Source organism: Magallana gigas, chromosome 1 (assembly GCF_963853765.1).
Source record: "Magallana gigas chromosome 1, xbMagGiga1.1, whole genome shotgun sequence".
In the NCBI taxonomy this organism is placed as follows: domain Eukaryota; kingdom Metazoa; phylum Mollusca; class Bivalvia; order Ostreida; family Ostreidae; genus Magallana; species Magallana gigas.
In genome coordinates, this window is record NC_088853.1 from 6685318 (window position 1) to 6705369 (window position 20052).

Genomic DNA, 20052 nt, shown 5'->3' on the forward strand with positions numbered 1-20052 from the left:
ATTGTTTTATCGTTGTCGAAGTATATAGTTGTTAATGAATCGAACGGACTTCAACACAAAAAAAGATCTAGTCCCGAGAGAAGTTAATTTTCTGCCATTTAATAAGGGAATGTTAACTGAAAAATCTGGAAAATGACTAAATAGCATAGCTATGTCATTTCATCACCTATTAGTTACAATCAGTCAGAAACAATATGAATGACTGACAGAAATGTATCCTGTGTATGTAGATTTTAATATCATAGTATTCAATAGCTATAATAATAGCGATGACAAATGTAAAGAACTCCGTAAAGTTTATAAAAGCTCCTTACGTATTTTTAATTGGGAAAGGTCTGTTCAAAATCGTATCACTTTATGTGAAAACAAACGTGTCTACAAAAAGCATGTACTTAGAACTAGAAATAGGTTTGTCAGACACGAAGGTAATAAACTCAACTATTTAAGAAAGCACAACCCAAAACAGTTTTACAAGATTTTCAAGAAAAGAAAAACAATTAAAAGCTCTTTAGATTTAGATGCTTTTTATCAATATTTTAAGAGTGTTTGTAATGTAGATGAAAATATTGTAGACATTGAAAGTCCATTTTTTGAGCAGAGGAGTACTGATACTGTTTTTAGTGAATTAGATGAAGCCATAGATGAGGAGGAATTACTTTCAGTATTAAAAAAATTAAAATGTGGTAAAGCTGCCGGAACAGATCACCTGTTAAATGAATATTTTGTTAAATTTAAAGAGTTTTTTTTTACCAGTTTTAGTTAGACTTTTTAATAAAATTTTGGATGCAGGTACTTTCCCAAGGAGCTGGTCTATAGGTGTAATAATTCCACTTCTTAAAAAAGGTAACACCAATGATGTTAACAATTACAGGGGAATAACTCTTGTTAGTAATCTGGCAAAAATATTTACCACAGTGTTGAACTATAGATTACTTCGCTGGTCTGACGACAATGGTATCATAAGCGATGCGCAGTTTGGGTTTAAGCCAGGTCATAGTACCACAGATGCTATTTTTGCACTTACTAGTTTAGTATCTTTATATTTGAAAAAGAAAAAGAAACTATATTGTTGTTTTGTTGATTACAGAAAAGCGTTTGATAGTGTGAATAGAAACAAGTTATTATACAAACTTGCTACAAATGGAGTCACGGGAAAGTTGTTAAGTATTATTAAGCATATTTATTGTGAGTTAAAATCATGTGTCAGATATAAGTCTGAACTGTCAAATTATTTTTCGTCAACAACTGGACTTATGCAAGGAGAGGCTTTGTCGCCTTTTCTTTTTTCATTATATATTAATGATTTTGAAATGGATCTTATCCGAAGTTGTTGTGAACCTGTTGACTTCAGAGACCTTTCGCTTTTTCTTTTAATGTATGCTGATGATACTGTGTTAATAGCTAATTCAAGGGAGAGTCTACAGGGTATGTTGAATCAATTGTATCAATTTAGTAATGATTGGAATATTGGTGTGAACACAGATAAAACTAAAATAGTTGTTTTTCGACATGCGGGTAGAATGTGTAAAAATGATTTTTGGACCTATGACCAAAAGCATGTTGAGGTTGTTAATTGTTTCAATTATTTAGGAATCAATTTGAATTTTAATGGGAATTTTAATGTTACACAGAAAACAATTGCAATGCAGGGTAGGAAATGTATGTTTGGTATTCTAAAACTATGTAATGAAACTTATTTAAATATTGAGACTAAATTAAGCATTTTTGACACCTATGTATCTAGCGTTCTTAACTATGGCTCCGAGATATGGGGTTTTCACTCTGGTGATGAAATAGAACGAGTTCACACAAATTTTTGTAAAAGAATTTTGAAAGTTAAAAAATGTACGTCAAACTTTATGGTTTATTCAGAGTTAGGTCGTCTACCTATGAGTATTATACGTAAATTGCGTATCATTAAGTATTGGTTGAAATTGATTAAAACAGAAAATTGTATATTACGCAATGTATATGAGGAAATGGTCTCACAGTTGATACCAAATACATGGTGTTTTAATGTCAGAGAATTATTAGTATCTCTGGGTATGCATGAGGTCTGGCTTTCACAAAATGTGGCTAACACTAATGTTTTCTTAAAAATTGTAAAGCAGAGATTGTCTGATTTTTTTATTCAGGAAAGAGACGCATTTTTTGAGTCATCCTCTAAATGTTTATTGTACAAGTATCTGCCTGACACTTTTTCGTTACAATTTTATTTGAGTAAAAATATTCCGGAAAACCTTGTTGTCCTTTTAACAAAATATAGACTGTCATCGCATATGCTTTTGGTAGAGCAAGGCCGATATAATGGAACTGTCAGATCGATGCGTATCTGTAAATATTGTAATTTAGGTGAAGTCGAGGATGAATTCCATTTCATACTTATCTGTCCATTTTATAAAAGTCTACGGGTATTGTATTTAAAAAAATATTACTGGTCTCGTCCTTCAATGTTTAAGTTAGTTCAACTCCTTGCCATTCATAATCGCAAACAATTGTGCCATCTCGCAATGTTTCTGCGTGAGGCAGGTAAAAAACGGGATGTCGGATAACTAGTACATCCAACTGATGTATTATTACTATCACTATTATTATTAATATTACTATTATTATCATTATTATCATTATTATAATCATTTGATTTATTGATTTATAGGGTCTCTCCTCCTATGAATGTACATGTATGAATAATATTTTTTTTGAATATTGTTTAACGTCAATAGCGAACTGTTTGATTTTGATTGGATAGAGTGTAGCATTATATATTTATAATTATGTACATATGTTTCAACAGCTTATAATTCATTTGAATTTAGCCAATAAACAATACAATACAATAGAGAGGGAGCAATATTCTTATTGATATAAGCTATTTTGTCTGACGATAAATATGTGTGTTTTTATGCAAAGTGAGATATTTTAAGTCCATCCCGCTTACAAGATAACTAACGAATTCGCATTCCTTTTTTTAAAATATCCTTTTCTGTATTTTTATGTCATACAGATTCAAATATGTTGCAAATATTATGTATAAGAACGTATATCAGTTGAACAGTTTGGTCCTTTTTCCAGATGTCGTATTGTTGAATCGCTGCCAGCAATGTAAGAAATATTAGTTCATAAAGCCCCCTTTTGTAGGTCACGATGCCCGGTGTTGAACCATTTGTAGACCACTTCCTGGTTACGGAATGTGGGCTCCATGGAATAATCTGATGGAGTCCCATACAAGTACAAAACGTTTGATCATTTGTTTAGTTTTTAACTCTACTCTACCCCGATACCAGCACAGGGAATTGTTTATCGTTGTTGAAGTATATAGTTGTTAATGAATCGAACGGAATTCAATACAAAAAAAAGATCCAGGCTCGAGAGTTAATGATCGTCCGTGGGGGAAAGATTAGGGAAAAATAACGAAACATTTTTGTCTTAAATCTATAGAATAAATTAACAAAGTACCTGTCAGTTTGACATTTTGTTGGCTTACCTGAACTTAAAATCTTAAGCGAGCATTTATGACCACATTTTGTTTGTCGTCCGTCCGTCTGTCTATACACGTTAACAATATTTACCTCCTCAGGAATCAATTTCCTGAATACTACCAAGCTTGGCACAACGCATTGTTGGATAAATGGGATTTAAGATAAAATGAAAGAAAATACCTTATTATAAAAGGAAGTGATCAATAAATATTTATTAATTATTGTCATTTTAAAATACCCTTTTCATGAATTATTTAGCTAGAACATAAAAATCTGATGTGAAAGCATGATCAGGTACAGTTAATATAGGTTTGTTATGGTGATATCCGGGGGGGGGGGGGGGGGGGGGGGTAATGTGAATTAGTATAACAATAATACATGGACATCTTTTCAAAGCCCTCTTTCTAAAACATTTTCATTACCCCCCCCCCCCCCCCCCCACCCTTATAACTGCGTTGAATTTCATTTTAATTCTTCTCCGAATACAAGATACATGTATATAATCAAAAGGTTATGCTTTGCGATATATTTTTTTTCCCATCCTACTAATGCTAACAAAGTTTGATGCATAACATATGCATTTTGAAGCAATACAACTGTCTATACATGTCGGTAACTAGTTCACGGCATCATATTACCGTAATGTTATGTCTCTTTCTTCTTGAACATTTGTCATATTTGTAAAGCCGTATATTTTAATATTATTCTCTGCCCACAGTCACAGAAGGGAAACAAAATGCCATATTTGAATAGTGTATGGAGTTTCTTTGAAATCATTTTGTACTGGATATGTATTACCCATTCATCCTGTTTATTTCGAATCGATAAGGCAATTAAACCAAAATCATAAATTCGCACCTGTAAATTAAACAAAGGCAGTAAATGCAAAATTTAAAAATAACACGAAGCCGGCAACCTCCCCGATCAAGGTTAGAACCACAATAGGAGCTCGGAGAGTTTAGGTTGAGACATATACAGGCATAAAAGAAACAGAAACAATCCTCAGATTATTTAGAATATAAATTAGCTTCCTTAAACCCACACTTTAAAAAAATTCATTTAAACATCATTTTCAATCCCTGTTAAAAGTACAACAATTACATTTCGCCAATTACCCCACAGTGCAATCGCACTCCTAATATATAGCAGCCATAATTTTATTTTAATTCAAAAATTTAACATTCCTATGCACATAGTTATGCTGGTAATCTGTTGAATTTACAAAATGTATAATTAAAACTTAAAAAGAAAGGCATCGACATTACCTGACACCTTAAAAAGATATATAAAAAAGACTATTTAAATGGTCAAAAGAATCGATCCAAATAATTGAGACAATTTGGTAAATAATAATGACAATAAGTATGAACAATACATTCAAATACAGTCAGCATTCTAACTATCGTTATTCGATTTCGGTATTCTAATGGGTTATTTTTACCTATTTCTACACCGGCATTAAAAAGATTGTATTAATTGCTAGCACATATTCGTTAAGTGCAATGTATTCATACGAGATTTGGTTTTAATCTTTGATTCTTTTATCTGGTGTATCATATATTGCTATACATATACTAATCAGCCCGTGGCAAACTACCTTCAGATGGTCATATAGTTTTAATGTATCATATAGATAGTTTTAATCATGTCATTGCCCATATGGGTACGAAAAAGCTATACTTGGGGAAACGGGTGTTCGACTTCTTCATAGTTTGATATGAATGCAGTTGCTGCATAAAACCCGCTATAACTTTATACAATGGTATGCTATTGTATAGGATATAGCAGAGTCAGCAGTTACATCCGACCAGATAATGTACTTTGTAAATCACATCGTTACCAAGGCGATCGTTGATGCCTACAAACCGTTTATTTGCATTGCTGTGAAGTCTTCTTTATCTAGATAAAACTTCTCAACTTTTTATCTTGACTCACTGTTGAGATAAATAAGAATTACAATTTAAAAAATTGGTTTGAATTTGTGATTATATGACGCATTGTTAGGTCACCTAAGTCACTCATGTGATTTAGTGCCATTGGTTTTTGTCCGTCGTCGTGCCATGTGTCTCGTCGATTTTTTTCTTCAAAGCTACAAGACAAATTCTTTTCTTTCAGGTTTGAAGCATATCTAGGAAAAGATAAATCTAAAATGTAAAATGTATGACCTTATGTAAGAAATATTAGTTCATATAGCTCTTTTAGGTAGGTCACGATGCACGGTGTTGAACCATTTGTGGACCACTTCCTGGTTACGGGATATGGGCTCCGTGCAGTTATCCTCACGAATAAGCAAAAAAACCTACAATCAACGAAAATTGGCTCCATGTATTTAAATGAATCCACAGCAAAAGTGAGTTGATGAATATCTCTAATTCTCTGCAACAATGTCGCTTAGTAATTTACGTTCACACCTTAAGAACATTGGATTTTTGTTGAAAATATGCGAGAAAATAGTCACTACTGGAATCTAGATTTATGTAAAGATATGTAAAGGAAACATAAACTGACTTTCGCGCATTTGGAATATTTACTTAGATTACACACAAACCAAGTACTTCAATTTTTTGTCAAGTCAAAAACATTCAAGTCCCGCAAAGATCTTTTGTAGAGTGACACAGCTAATTATTTATGATAAAGGAAACACAAATTTTAACGTAGTCAATCATTTTCACCCCCATTATTGAAAACATATTGGATAAATCCCAAAACAATCTTTTGTAAGGTATTGTGATTCCTTTCGTATGTCATGATAACAACAACAACAACAAAAAACGCTCGATAAGAATCAACTGTTAATGTACACCAATCCGTGTGTCCCTGAACTCTTGGGAAAGTTTTTTTAAAATAGAAATTTCTATCTTGACATGTGTCAAGCATTGTTAACTGTGTAGATAGATCAACTTTGTCTTGTTTTGTATATAGGTGTATGCAGATTGTTAAACAATTTGATATTAGCCAGTTGCATGTTTCTACAAGTTGTAGGTATATTCAGCTCTCTTGCGAATCAATGTCCATTATGTTCTCGGAATAAATCTTTTTATAATCGTTATTTAAATCCAAAATATTGTTGAATAGACGTGAATTGATGACGAGTTTTCACAGTCAAATTCGACCTTCAAATCCTATTGACTGGCAACCTGCTTTAGAACATTTCAATTTCATGAATTTAATATTGCACGAATATCATTCAATTTAAAGGGAGGTTTAGATTGCAGTTGCATTCTTTTTTAAACGGATTCTTGGAAACTTATCTATTCGTTTTGAAGGGATAGTGAAGGTAATGATTGATTCCTCATGCTTTGGATATCAAGGTAGATATATTTTCCTTATATCACGATATCACATATTTATGAGGGGACTAGTGGAATGATAATACTTCTTTTGTTATGTTTGTAATTAGGCGTCAATAAAATCATTTATAGATCAATCCTATTGGAACTTTATTTCACTCTCTTGTTTCGTTTTGTATATGCAAGAGAAATATGTATATAATTACAAATAATAGTTTTATTTTTTTTTTCCAAATAATAGTATTGATTGTTTTTTCTAAAGGAAAATTTTTAATTTGCATTGTGACCTTTGAAAAAAGACTAAATATTGAAAATTTAGCAAAACCACATATTCATAAAACACTTCATACTCTTTCATTTGGAATAAACTAGTAAAAAGAACCATACTATTTTTGAAGACTATTTTATAGATGTATGTACCTAAGTAACGAAATGAGGCAGGTATTTACCTAAAGTGTTGTTGGACGATTTGAAATCAACAATCCTATTTAAAGTTTAAGTCAATATTATCGTTTATCGTTGACATCGAATATATATTCATAGATGGATGCAAATGACCTTAAATTCACATGGAACGAAATCACACAGGGTGTTACCTCTAACGTCAGTACGTCCGATGATGGGAACACCAGCCCTACCATGGTGTTTTCTGTGATCGGGGACTCCGACAGTTTCGTACCCAGACCCTGGCCAAAGACAGTGTTTCAGACAGCTCTCATAGAGGCGGCGAAAAGTGGTGGAGGTAGGTCTTTGTCGTTAGATTCAGAACATTAGGTTATGCGAGAAAAAATGACAAATTGTATGAAGATAATTGTTTGGTTTCAGAAGGTTTCTTTTCGAACCAACGTTATGATGCTTTGACAGATACAAAGTTTGTATAATATCACGAAAGAAACTATTGCTGTGTCAGCTTGTTTATTTTAATTATGACTATACTTTAATTACTGCAAAGCGTGTTCAATTTTCCCCTTTTTACACGCCATTGATGTGTTTATAAGATTATAAAAAAGAGAGGACTGTATCTTTGGTTGTCCTTTCCTTGTACATAGTGCATTAGATGTCTCCCTGTTAAAATGATGATATTTATATTCAGTGTATATTTCCCATGTATGTTAGCATTTGGCGACGTTCAATTTCCTATAATTACACTCAGTGTATATTTGCTCTTATGTTTCCATTGGAAATCTGCGAAGTTCAATTTTCTATGAATACACTTTCCTAATCGATGCGCCATGAGCACAAATATAAACGTCTTTACGTGTTTTGAGTATATTTATTTCTGTAAGATTAAACTTTTAACCTTACGTAACCAATTTGATATGTATTGTCGAAAAAAAAAATAATCATTAGATTATATTTACTACTTTAAAAAAAAATTGTTCTCTACAAAGTTTCTGGCACTATATCCTTAGTCGAGGAAGCAAACTAAATACATGTTAATATGACTGTTTCATGTATGTTTCATATCCCTGACCGAGAGCATATACAGTGTCAATACACCACACATATTTCATGGAAATAGACATCAGTATGAATATAAATATAAGCATTGGTTGATTATTTTTGGATGTCGTCGGTCCTGTTACAATCAAAGCGGTGCAGACAACGCGAGATATTCAATTTGTCTGCACCGCTTGGTGTGTTGTAGGACCGACGACATCCAAAAATATGCATGCAATGCTTAAATATACACTCAATCACCACTTTTGAAGACAAAATAAAAACGAATTTTCGAAGTGCATTCCCACATTGGGGTGAGTTTATCAAAAGGAAAGGTTTATTTATCATTCATTCCTTTCTGCATTGAGCATGTCAATACTCATTGAGTATGTCAACTCTGACAATCCATGCTGAACTAGATATTCACAATTACAATAGTCAATACGCTGTCGGCTGTCATCAGGTTCAAAATAAATGTGCACGTTTGATTTTTTTAGAAACCTGGATTTTGTACAATGGAAAGAAACACGGACTATCCAAAGTTGTAAGAGAGGCCTACAAAAACTACGAGGATATTGAATTTAAAACCAGGGCTGCTAAAAATAAAATCAGTGATCCAGACCGACATGTCAAACTCGTTAATATTGCAGGAAAAGAGGTAAAAAAATTACGTAACTGAATGAATTAAATGCGATATGTTTACGATAATGACAACGATTATGGCTATCTAATGTTTGAACATTAAATCGCAGCAGCGGTATGCTTTCCTTTTAAAATACGAGTTTCACGTTTCAAGAAAATCTTGATCTTCTTCTGCAATTTCTTTACCAAATCAACTACATTTACGATTCATAACACAAGGAAAAATTAAAACTGAAAGCATATGAAAGCAAGGCCCCGATAATATGATCTTAAATAATTATATATGTTGATTATACGTTGTAGGTGGTATGACTGTTTGAATAATGAGTTCTTAGTAAAATTCCGAATCTTTGAAATGGTAACGTTTATTTCATAAAATGTGATTTTCTAAAGATTATATATATTTTAAAAGTGTTTTATATAATGATTATATAATCGTACAATTTCACGGTATACTAAGTTTTCAATTTTTGACGGGTGATTGTGTTGGCCTTACAATTTTAACGATGAAGGTAAATTATGACTTATTTGCATGTTTTTTTTGTTTTTCTGCGATACGCTGAATATACATTGGATATCTTAAACAACTAGGCACTCAATAAATTTTTCAGGTATCTCAAAACACTTCAGAAAAAACCACGGAATTCAAAACTACACTTGGGGAAGGGCAGGAATTTCTGTTGGACTTTGAAAAATTCGTGTCTGAACAAGACGTGTCCTTCTTTAGTCAGCAAATGGACACCAGTACGCATGCGTATATTCTTATATGATCCATGTTTATACAATTAAAATAGTTCACTATAATTATGTACATGTTTTGAGAATAAAGATTAAAATATAAGGCTAGTATATGCATATTAAAACACAACTAAGACCTATCGTACGTTATTTACAAATTTACTCTATTGATTTTTAATACATTTAGGGTCAAGTTGACCAAGAAGTAATGAAACGTCATCGTGTATTCAATAATGTGAAGAAACAGGAACTATTAAACTTAAATATAATTTTTTCCTAATTTTTGGGACCAAGGATTGTTTTTATTTGCAGTAGCTACTAAGAAATGGTGTTTCAAGTGACAAATAATTGTAGAAATGCCGGTTCCCATAGCAATCATCGTCTGTGAGGGAGACATCGAGACGATAGCTCATATTTCAAAGGCTCTCCAACACAAACTCCCAGTTATCATCATGAAAGGATCAGGAATGGCCGCAGACTTAGTTGTCGACTATCTAGAAAAGTATTATTGTTGATCAATTTAAAATTGTTAGATAACATACATGTATGTCAAACGTCGTTTTTCGTTTTTAGCAAAAATTCACTTCGAAAGAAAGCCAGCATTTTATTAGGTATTCGATTTGATGACACCACATATCAGGAGTTGAAAAAACATTTGAAAAGCATTGATAAAGCTAAGGACTTGGTAAGTGATGTATTCATAATTAACAGTTTAATTATAGTCTTTAGAGATAAAAATATTTTGATATTTAGTTCATTGGACCGTTGAAAGAGAATTTGAACCTAAATTTACAAATGAAAGTAAACACGAACCAAAAAGCATAATTTTATGGCTTACGTAAGCTTTTTTCACGTTATCAAGTATGTAAATATCTTTTATTCTTAAGATCCAAAATTGGTGACAAAAATGTCTTTTTATCTGCAACCCTTTAAAGATATGTATGTAATTGTGTCGAATGATGTCTATGACTTTGTAAAAAACTAAACTTAGATGTGAACAGTTTCCTTTTTCCCATATTATAAATGCTTAAAGTAAAACACGATTTTTTTCTGTCTTCCAGGTCGGAGTATTTGACCTTGAAAGAGATGACCCCTTAATGCTGTCAAACATTGTAGGGGAGACAGTAGTCAGTTGCTGGTCAATAGAGAGTACTCTCCAATCATACACAAACGGTGAGTTATAAACAGTTATCATCTCACTTTAGAAAAGCACTTGTTTCTTCATACACAAAAAAGATTTGCCTTGGTAAGTTCTCTTTATTAAACATTATTCTGTATACATGTATTCACATTTCAGAGGGTGTTAAGATACCAAAACATGACAAATCAAGTTTCCATTCAGACGTCGCTCACACAGAAGTGAATGAAAACACAAACAAGGGTTCATCGCTTGCTTGGAAACTTCTGCGTCGAAATTTCGTCAGCCCCGAGGAAAAGATCATATATCAAGTTCTTGAAGGTTTTAAGGAGTCTAAGCCATATGTCTTGAATCCAAAATACTCCACTCCTACATCCCTGCCGTTGTACTTTTATTTCGGATATCAGCTTTTACAAGAACTAGAACTGATAGAAGAATGTGGACCCGTATGTTTTTGGCTATACATTTAAATTTGTCAAAATAGATCTGTAATGTTGTTAGTAGATTAATATCCTACATTTCTTTGGTTCAATGATTCATATGTAGTTTTAAAATATCTTAATTTTTTGTAATGAAGTGCTTGCATCGTCATCACATGTATTACTTTATACATTTGGATGCAGGTACTTCTGTTGGAGGCATTGAAGGCGAACAGATGCGATTACGTGAGGGTTTTGTTGGATCGAGGAGTTAATCTAAAGATGATTAATTTACCAGAACTTTATGAACAGGTCAATATGTGTACTATAGTTGAACTTCTGATGCAAATTTTCAAATTTTGGTATATTTTCATGGTTTTATTTTCTCTTCTAGACCGTTTCCTGCCAGAAATGTAAGTTCAAAAGAAAAGATTGTCTTCACATGCAGTGGATATTAAAGGTATGTTAATGCGTTTTTAAACAACATTGTAAAACATTAAAAAAAACAAGAGAAAAATAATTGACATTTTTTCCTTCAAGTTTTGCTTTAATTTGCTCATTAATTGGACAAACTCAACTTTTGCATATGAAGTTCATAATAAAAGTCTTATTGGTCCAGAATGCCTTAACAGATCATTGTATTATTCAGCAAATACAGGAGAAACAAGCAAAAAAACTCTGCCATGAATACAGATCTATGATGAAGAAAAGAATAAAGCACGGCAATCAACAAAATGCAAAATATATTGTAGAAGAGCTTTCAGAATTATCAGTTTCTGTAGCAGATGCAGCCACGGGGTTATGTCGAAAACTGTTGCGATACAAAGGTACAACTGACTATCTTGCTAAAGTATAAAACGCGATTGCTGAAAATGACATCTGATGTATGATGTTGATTATCGATTGTCATCTTGATTGACGCTGAACATTTATTTACAGGAATTTTAAACACTATTAAAGTATTTTAGATAACGTTATTTATATTTTATTTATATATAATTTCAAATTTCATACTTGTAGTTAAAATCGTTATTTATCTATATTTCTTATAGAATATAGCACTGACGAATTCTCAGAAAAAGAAAAGTCACCAACAATTAACGTAAACCTTAAAGATACGACCATTTCTGACATTTTACTCTGGGCAATTTTTGCAAATCGAAAGGAATTGGCAGAAATATGTTGGCTCAGAGGCGACAACCATCTACGTAATTTTATGTACATTTACTTAAGCTATTAAAATAGTTGTGATAAAAGCAGATTGCGTGCTTTTCGAGTATTCAATAAGAAATTATTAACTTTAATTGGGCATAATTTGCATGATTTAAATGAAGAAAATGTATACTATTTGTTTGTTTATTTAATACCTTAAACAGATGTTTGGGACACCTTTTCTTTCAACACTATTATTGGGTCCTCGTTAGTAACTGTGATACTATTTCATCACTGGTTAATCTAATATTCAGTATCAGTTTTTGTGTATTTGTAGTGACTGGACTAGTATGTTCGGCAATTCTTCGAAAACTTTCAAAAAAAGCCAGCAATGTCAAGGAGCAAATCTTATCCATTGATTTGGAGGAACATTCAAAGTAAGAGGATACAAAATAACTTAACTAAGTACTGTTATAAAAGATAACCTGCAACCGCATTTTCTCTTTTATACAATACCTTAGAATTCCCTGTTTTAATTTGGTTTTAGTTAAGAGGTATCTGTCGTAATATGTCGTAATATGAGCATTTTGTTAATATTATCGTAAAAAGCAGTGTTTCTAAGGTAAATAAAATTGTCTAAGTGATGAAGCATACTAAAGTATCGAATGGGCCTTAGAGTAGAGAAGAATAATTCCCCTAATGGTTAAGACCGTGTGAGTGATTTCAGTGGGCATTTGCATTATTATTTGATCAGACAGTCAACAGGGGCGGGTGATAGAGACATACGTCAGCATCTTCAACATAGTGATAAGCAAAACCAAAAAAAGAAGGACAACAATAACTGTGATGATATTTGATAGGTAGAAGACATACAAGTATTGGGCCAAACGGCTTACACATGTTGTGTTGATTATATGACATGTTACACGTAATTATACACAAGGATAGTTTTTGTTAGAAAACTTTATGTATACCTTGTATTATAAAAATTGCCTTTTACATTCTCTTTGACGGAATAAACTGTTACGATATGTAATTATCAAATCTTTGAAGAAATGCAAATGCAATTTTAATCATTTAAATGCAAAAAAAGTCTAGAAATCAGTAAGAAAATTCTTCCCAAAATAATCAACAAATCGGACCATACAATTTACTTGTTCTGGTCGTGGTTATCTTTTTATATTATAAGTACAATAGTATCGTAAAAATAATAAATCAAGATGTAATAATCATGAATGAATAAACACAATGTATTGACTAACGTATTCTGTAGATTGTTCGAAGAACGGTGCATTAGCATAATGGACAGTATGTACCAAGAAGATTCACAACACGCGATAGATTTGATGGATGACGAGGCTGTAGTTTGGGGAATTCACTCGAGCCCATTAACCTTTGCTTACGAGAATTTCATGTATGACGTGGTGGCTCACACGTGCTCTCAAAAATATATAAACATCAAGTGGTACAACAACTTGGCTCCTGACCTAGTGCCTTTTTTACAGGTGGATACAACCAGAATAAGTATCAAAACCATAACACCCCACTCGCCCCCCCCCCCCCCCCTCCAAAAAAAAATTCTTCAAATTAATCAATGTTCACCGAAAAAAATGTGTTTTCAAATTTGCAATATCAATACTGTTTTTATACAACATTGAATAGGTATGGAACAATTAATTAATTAAGTGTTAGTAATGTTCGAATTTCTATGGGTTATGTTATTTTGATTCAGTGAATAAAGTCTTAATAATGAAATATAATGACGATTTCATAATGTCATGTATTTTATATCTAATAGCATACTTCATTGTGTATTGCAAATTCACATTCATTTCTCTTACCGTATATTAGGATCATAAAATTTATATATCAATACCAAAATATATGAATTTCTATATATTAGATAGTATTTTTCTTTTTTGTTGTTTATTTTTTAGTCTGCCATTAGAAAGCCGAAAAACTTCTTCACTGCTCCACTTACGAAATACATCTTTAATTATGTAAGAAGTAACATTTAAAAAAAATGTCTTACGATACATTTGTTATACATGGTGTGTTCACGTAAATAGAATTTACTTTCAAATATTTCAGATGGTGTTTTTGACAGTCTTGGTAATGTACAGCTCATTCGTACTGACAAGTATTGAAAAGAATTATTCTGAAGTATTCCTCGCAAGAGTGTTTGAATATTTTGTATACCTCTGGGGATTAGGGGATTTGATTGAAGAAACCATCAGCTGTTTTGTAAATATTTTCGAATCATTTAAATCCATTTAGTAATAACTATCATCAACATAAATACCTGTAAAATGGAGTTATGTATATTTGGAACATATCTTAGTTTACCTATTGTGGACCCAAGCTCCATTTATGTCGGCAATTAAACATGTATATGTTACAGGATGAGTCCATTTATCATTGAAATCTTAATAATTGTGACGAACATTTTCCTTAAAACAGCAAAGAAAATATATTCAATAAAAGATAAATCACTGCATTACTGAACCTAACAAGTATTCATCGAATTTCAGAAAATCTTAAGTATTAAAGATATAGATAGACATTTTAACTTTATTTTTCATCAACAAAGTAAATACAAAAATAGACAAAATACAGCTGATAAAATTATTTGGTGTAAAAAGTTGTTTACGTCATTTGTTTCATTACAAAACATAGGTAAAAAACAATATATATTAAAAGTATATATATATATATATATATATATATATAGATATAGATATAGATATATATATATATATATATATATATATATATCATAAAACGTAGAAGTATGTACTATCTCATTTATAATCTCTATTCACAAATTAAATTAGGGCTGTCTAGAGGCTAGAGGTCGCTCCCACAGAGGTTACTATTCACGAATGAAGAGATATCTGTATGACTTCTGGAATGGGGTTGACTTACTTTCCTATGCATTGCTTATTGTGGCGCTGTTTGTACGTCACGTGCATCAATCTAAACCCTTTACTGACGCAAGACGCATATATGCTCTCTCCCTGTTGGTCATGTACTTGAGGTTTTTTGAAGTTTTTCTAATCCATAGAAAATTGGGACCCACGCTAATTATGATCAAGGAGATGGTATGCGTTTTATATTGCATTATTATATTATTTTATCTTTTTCAAATTTGTTTGATAAAAAAGGATTATACTTTATGTAAACTTACAGATAGGGTTTTATTTTACATTATTATCTCTTTGTTTATATTCATTTATAATAGATGTTGAGACGCACCAGAAAATATTTTTTCTTTATGATCAATACAAAAATACTGCTCTCAAATAAGTTTTCAATTAAAAAAAAAGTTCAAATATGTATGTGAAACTTTAGAAATGTATCTTGCTAACAACTTTGTTTAAATTTAAAATGATTTGATATTTAGTTTACAAAATTATTTTCGATGAACTTTGACTATAGATCACGCATCAAAAGTCATTTCCAAGTGATAATGTCTTTTTTACTTACTTTAAAATCGTCAAGGGATTTGTTCACTTCTTTTTCACAGTTGTATGTATTACCGTTGCGCGGCCTTAAACGCTGACATCGTCATTTTATTACGATTTCACTTCAAATTATAAAAAAAAACAAACATAAAATCATTGAAAATCTCGTTATAACCGAACTATTTTGTTTTCATAAATAATAGATTAATCAACATATTTACATTCTTTTTAATCTCTACTTTTTGAAAAATAAAAAAAATAAAACTCGTTCTTGGAATGTTTGTTTCTCTTTGATATTTCGTTTTTAACATTGCGCCGCATGTCGAATTACTGTTCAGGTATGCGGTCATTGAATTGAATTAATTTAATATCGCACTATATTTGGTACCAAAACATAATTTTGATGCAAAAAAACCTAATTTTTGGCACAAGTTCATCTTCCTGTGTCTTCAATTTGCTGAATAACACCACTTGTCTATGCAAATTTACGACGACCCTTTTACATGTAGAAGTAGCATGGAGAAATTGTCTACAATGTAAAGCCTCACTTATATCAGCTGCATTTAAAACACAGCCCTTCCTGATCCATTAAGATATTGGAGTTACCTTTATTGTCGGCTCTGAATATGTGATTTATCTCTGTCTTTCTGTAGGACATTCATAACAACAACTAAATACCCATTGAATAATGACAATAAAATAATGACAGGTACGATCCTTTGTAACACGTATTTCACTTAAAACACTGAAGATTGCTGAATGAAATCATTCATAAATTGTGTTTTTCAAGCTGAAAGATCTTTTGAGGTTCCTCTTTATTGCCGTATTTGTGGTGTTGGGAGTAGGGATATATTACCACACCAACCTATGGCCTGACTACGAAGCAATGTGGGACGGGGGCTGGCAAAACTGGAGAATATGGACAATTCTATACTACCCATACTGGCAACTGTATGCAGAAATAAACCTCGATCATCTTGATGGTTAGCTTCTTTTTCTCTATATATCCTGCTATTCACCTTTTGAAAAACGCTTTTGATGAAAAAAAAGGTCGGAAAGCTGACATGAACAAATAAAGTTGTTGCTCTGAGCTCTTTTGCACACATTTGAATCGTGTGGTTTGGCTACTAGGATCCTAAATAAATGAAAATGTTTAAGATAATTTTAAAATAAATACAAAATTATTAATGTACTCAAAGAAAATGTACTTTTAAATCCTTTAATAATATTGTTTGTTCTCAAAATACGGTGAAGCTAAAAGTTCAGCCTTTGAGCGAATATATGCATTATGAAAAATAGAAATGACCTACAGAAATCAATGAAACTTAAACAAAATGTTACTTGAATTTTTTAGGTAGTAATGAAAGCAATTGTACTAGTGTGACTTCAGCAGATTCCTCGAAATGTCCACGGGAAGATTGGACGGTTCAGGCAATAGCAGCGATCTACATGTTATTTTCAAATTTCCTGTTGGTGAATCTTGTCATCGCCATGTTTAGGTTTGGGATTTATCGGGCAATTTTAATACATTGTTGCAGTTACAATGCTTTTATAATGCATTATTTGGTTAAATGTTTCATTTACAGCAAATCTAGCGTGAATAGTATATTTTTTATAAGTATACAATATATGTGGATTTCTATTAGCATGACACAAATTAAATTTCGTGTATAAAAGAGCAAAATATCTGATAGTGTTTAAATTTTTCCCCAATAATTAAGAACTTGCTGATCTCAAATACGTATGTACATTCGTTCCCGTTTTTACGGCAGTTAAAACCGTTAAAGGAAATGTAACTACAATACTTATCCGTGCAATATAAACGTCGTTTAAAGATAGAAACCTGGAATTAACTACTAAGATTTTAGCTTAGAGAAAAAAAATATAATGGGAAATATGTTTATTCATGCATTTATCTAAATTGATGGCGAATTTCAAATATGTTTTGAGTTATGGTTTTTTACACATGGTTTCAGCTACACATTTGAGAGGGTACAGGAGAACTCGGAAAAGCTGTGGAGATTTGAGAGATACACCGTCATCAACGACTACGACTGGAGGATTCCCTCTCCTATTAACCTTGTCTTTCTTCCATACCGCTTGTTTCGCTATTTAGCGAAACATGATTGTTGTTCACCACACTGTAAACGTACGCACTGCGATCTGTTTTTATGGCATTTTAATTTAATGTTGTTATTCTTTAAGATTTTATGAATGCATTTTTAAAGATTTCTTTTGTTATAAAGCAATTAAATTAATTTAATTTTTTGGAGTCTGCATCGGTTAATTCGTGTTTCAATATCATAAAGTGTTGGACCTACCGCTTATTAAAACAACAATTAAAATTATTGTTATAAAATGAATCAGTCTGTATTTTAGAAATTAGCATCTTGGAACAAAAGAAGAAGGAAAAGAGAAAAAGAGAGAAAAACGAGGCATATCAGCGGAGCCTTCAGAAAATAACAGCACTTAGAAACCACAGTAAACTATGATCAATTTCACAAGGAGACCATGAAACATACTTACCCTTTAATAAGGTATAAACATTAAAGTAACTGAAGCATAAAGGATGAAAGGATTATAAAAATGTTTGTTGCCAATACAAATTTATTTGTTTGCATTTCTTTACTCTATGTCCGTCCAGTGAGAATTTATGTTCGGCTACATGGCCGGCGCTTGCCTACTCATTTAGATATTTCATAATTTTTAATACCGACACTGCGTTTTGTAAGGTCTAAAACTATTTGGAGTAGTCGTCCTTTAATTAATTCTAAATTACAGTAATTGCCCTTTAAATTGACATTCGAGCAGAAAAAAATGACACTGTCAAATTCCTCAAAACTATGCGGAGGAAAAGGAGAAAGCGTTAAAATTTGAAAAGCAACAAAACATTATAAGAAATCAACGGTGTAGTGAAGAAATAGTATTTAAAAGGTGCGACAAATAATTTTGAAGCATTTAGTTGAGTAAAACTGGACAAGATGTAAGGCCGCTCATTGCTTGTTGTAAACATGTCTCACTTGATAGTCCTCAGGAAAACAAAACACTTATTTGGATCATTACTGATTGACTACAGAAATGTATCGGGTAGATCAATTTCTAGGACGGCTCGGATTCGCCTCGTCGTCTACGATATTGAACAACCCGATATATTTCCGTTGTCAGTGAGTAAGAAACCTAATAAGTAATACATACTTTTTTTATTATAATGTTATGAATTGCTGTACATTTTATTATCTATTTTCATGTTAAAAATCTGTAGCTCTTCTGTTTTTATGTCGTAAGTAATAGATAAGTAGTAGTTGTAGTAAATTTGTGCGTGTTGTTATGCATTGTTTTAAACATATCCATATGTAATGCATGTCTAGCTGTTTAACAAAACTCATTGTAGACCATCGTCATACATATACATTGGAAATATGAAATGTATCAAATTTCCGTTTAGTACTTGTAATGAACTCCATTTTAGATAAAAATAAATATTTGTTTTACAGCGAGGGTTTTTTTTTTGTTATCTTAATTCTTTGATCATAAAAAAATGAATCTATTAAAATACATTTTGTAGTATTTACCAAATATATACATAACAATCAAATTCATATGTGCATAAAAAAGTTAATCAACTAAACACATACATTCCGAATTACTGTACTTCTAGACATTATTAAGACATAAAGTACTACCCCGCCTTAAAGTCATACAGGAGGTGATTTATTCTTAGTACGAAATTCAGACGATTTATTTATAAACATGTTAAGATATCAGCAGTGAACATTAATAAACATTCAATCTGTGTTTCGGATACTTTGTTGCTAGAAAACACAGGCTCATAGAAATCTATTTCAGTGCCACTAACTGCTCTGAAAAAGTTAGGTAAGATTGATTAAGCTGGAAAGTTATAACAACAAAGTAATTTAAAATGATTTTGTACAAATTAAAATTATTTTTGTCAATTTATTAAAAGTGTTGTCGCTATGGTTAATTTGTAACCATTATTTTAATATATCTAAAACATAACCGTTTTCTTTATAGAGAAACAGTACCTATCCTTGATCATATCAGTAAACTACTGCATAAAATAAAGAAAATACATTTTGATAATAACATACATGTTTAGCAATTTCACCAGGTGCAGTAGACTTGTTTTTTAAGTGCAGAGAGGTCAAATGTCATCAATAAAAACAATCCTTCATATTACTTTACAATTTTGTGAAGAAATGCTTAAATGATTAGAAACATTTTTTCTTCTATCAAGAAGTATACCTGTCTTTCTTTTTTTTTACCTCGATA

General features: G+C 31.6%; 1 protein-coding gene across 5 annotated transcripts; it reads left to right on the forward strand.

The window, feature by feature from the left end:
* The first annotated feature begins 6655 nt into the window (after positions 1-6655).
* On the forward strand, positions 6656-19259 carry LOC117680632 (transient receptor potential cation channel subfamily M member 2). Of its 5 annotated transcripts, none has more exons than XM_034465626.2 (21): positions 6657-6790; positions 7313-7511; positions 8707-8867; positions 9463-9595; positions 9902-10091; positions 10163-10274; positions 10651-10762; positions 10887-11173; positions 11351-11458; positions 11541-11606; positions 11796-11973; positions 12199-12354; positions 12636-12735; positions 13572-13803; positions 14236-14298; positions 14390-14542; positions 15133-15399; positions 16553-16745; positions 17117-17261; positions 17739-17911; positions 18142-19259. In XM_034465626.2, exons 5-21 carry the CDS (start codon positions 9946-9948, stop codon positions 18252-18254), a joined length of 2604 nt encoding a protein of 867 aa, XP_034321517.2. In that variant the 5' UTR covers positions 6657-6790; positions 7313-7511; positions 8707-8867; positions 9463-9595; positions 9902-9945; the 3' UTR covers positions 18255-19259. The 5 variants fall into 5 exon arrangements, with proteins under 5 accessions (XP_065937953.1, XP_034321517.2, XP_034321516.2 ...); XM_034465625.2 differs by having other exon boundaries at positions 9944-10091; XM_011427138.4 differs by having other exon boundaries at positions 9944-10091; positions 14390-14410.
* Positions 19260-20052: the final 793 nt, after the last annotated feature.

Excerpts from the sequence above, each read along its gene's own strand:
- LOC117680632 (XM_034465625.2), top strand. The coding sequence starts at position 7,313 with ATGGATGCAAATGACCTTAAATTCACATGGAACGAAATCACACAGGGT. Across the intron at positions 9,596-9,943 it reads TAGTCAGCAAATGGACACCA|AAATGCCGGTTCCCATAGCA; the intron begins GTACGCATGCGT and ends AAATAATTGTAG. Across the intron at positions 12,736-13,571 it reads GATTTGGAGGAACATTCAAA|ATTGTTCGAAGAACGGTGCA; the intron begins GTAAGAGGATAC and ends CGTATTCTGTAG.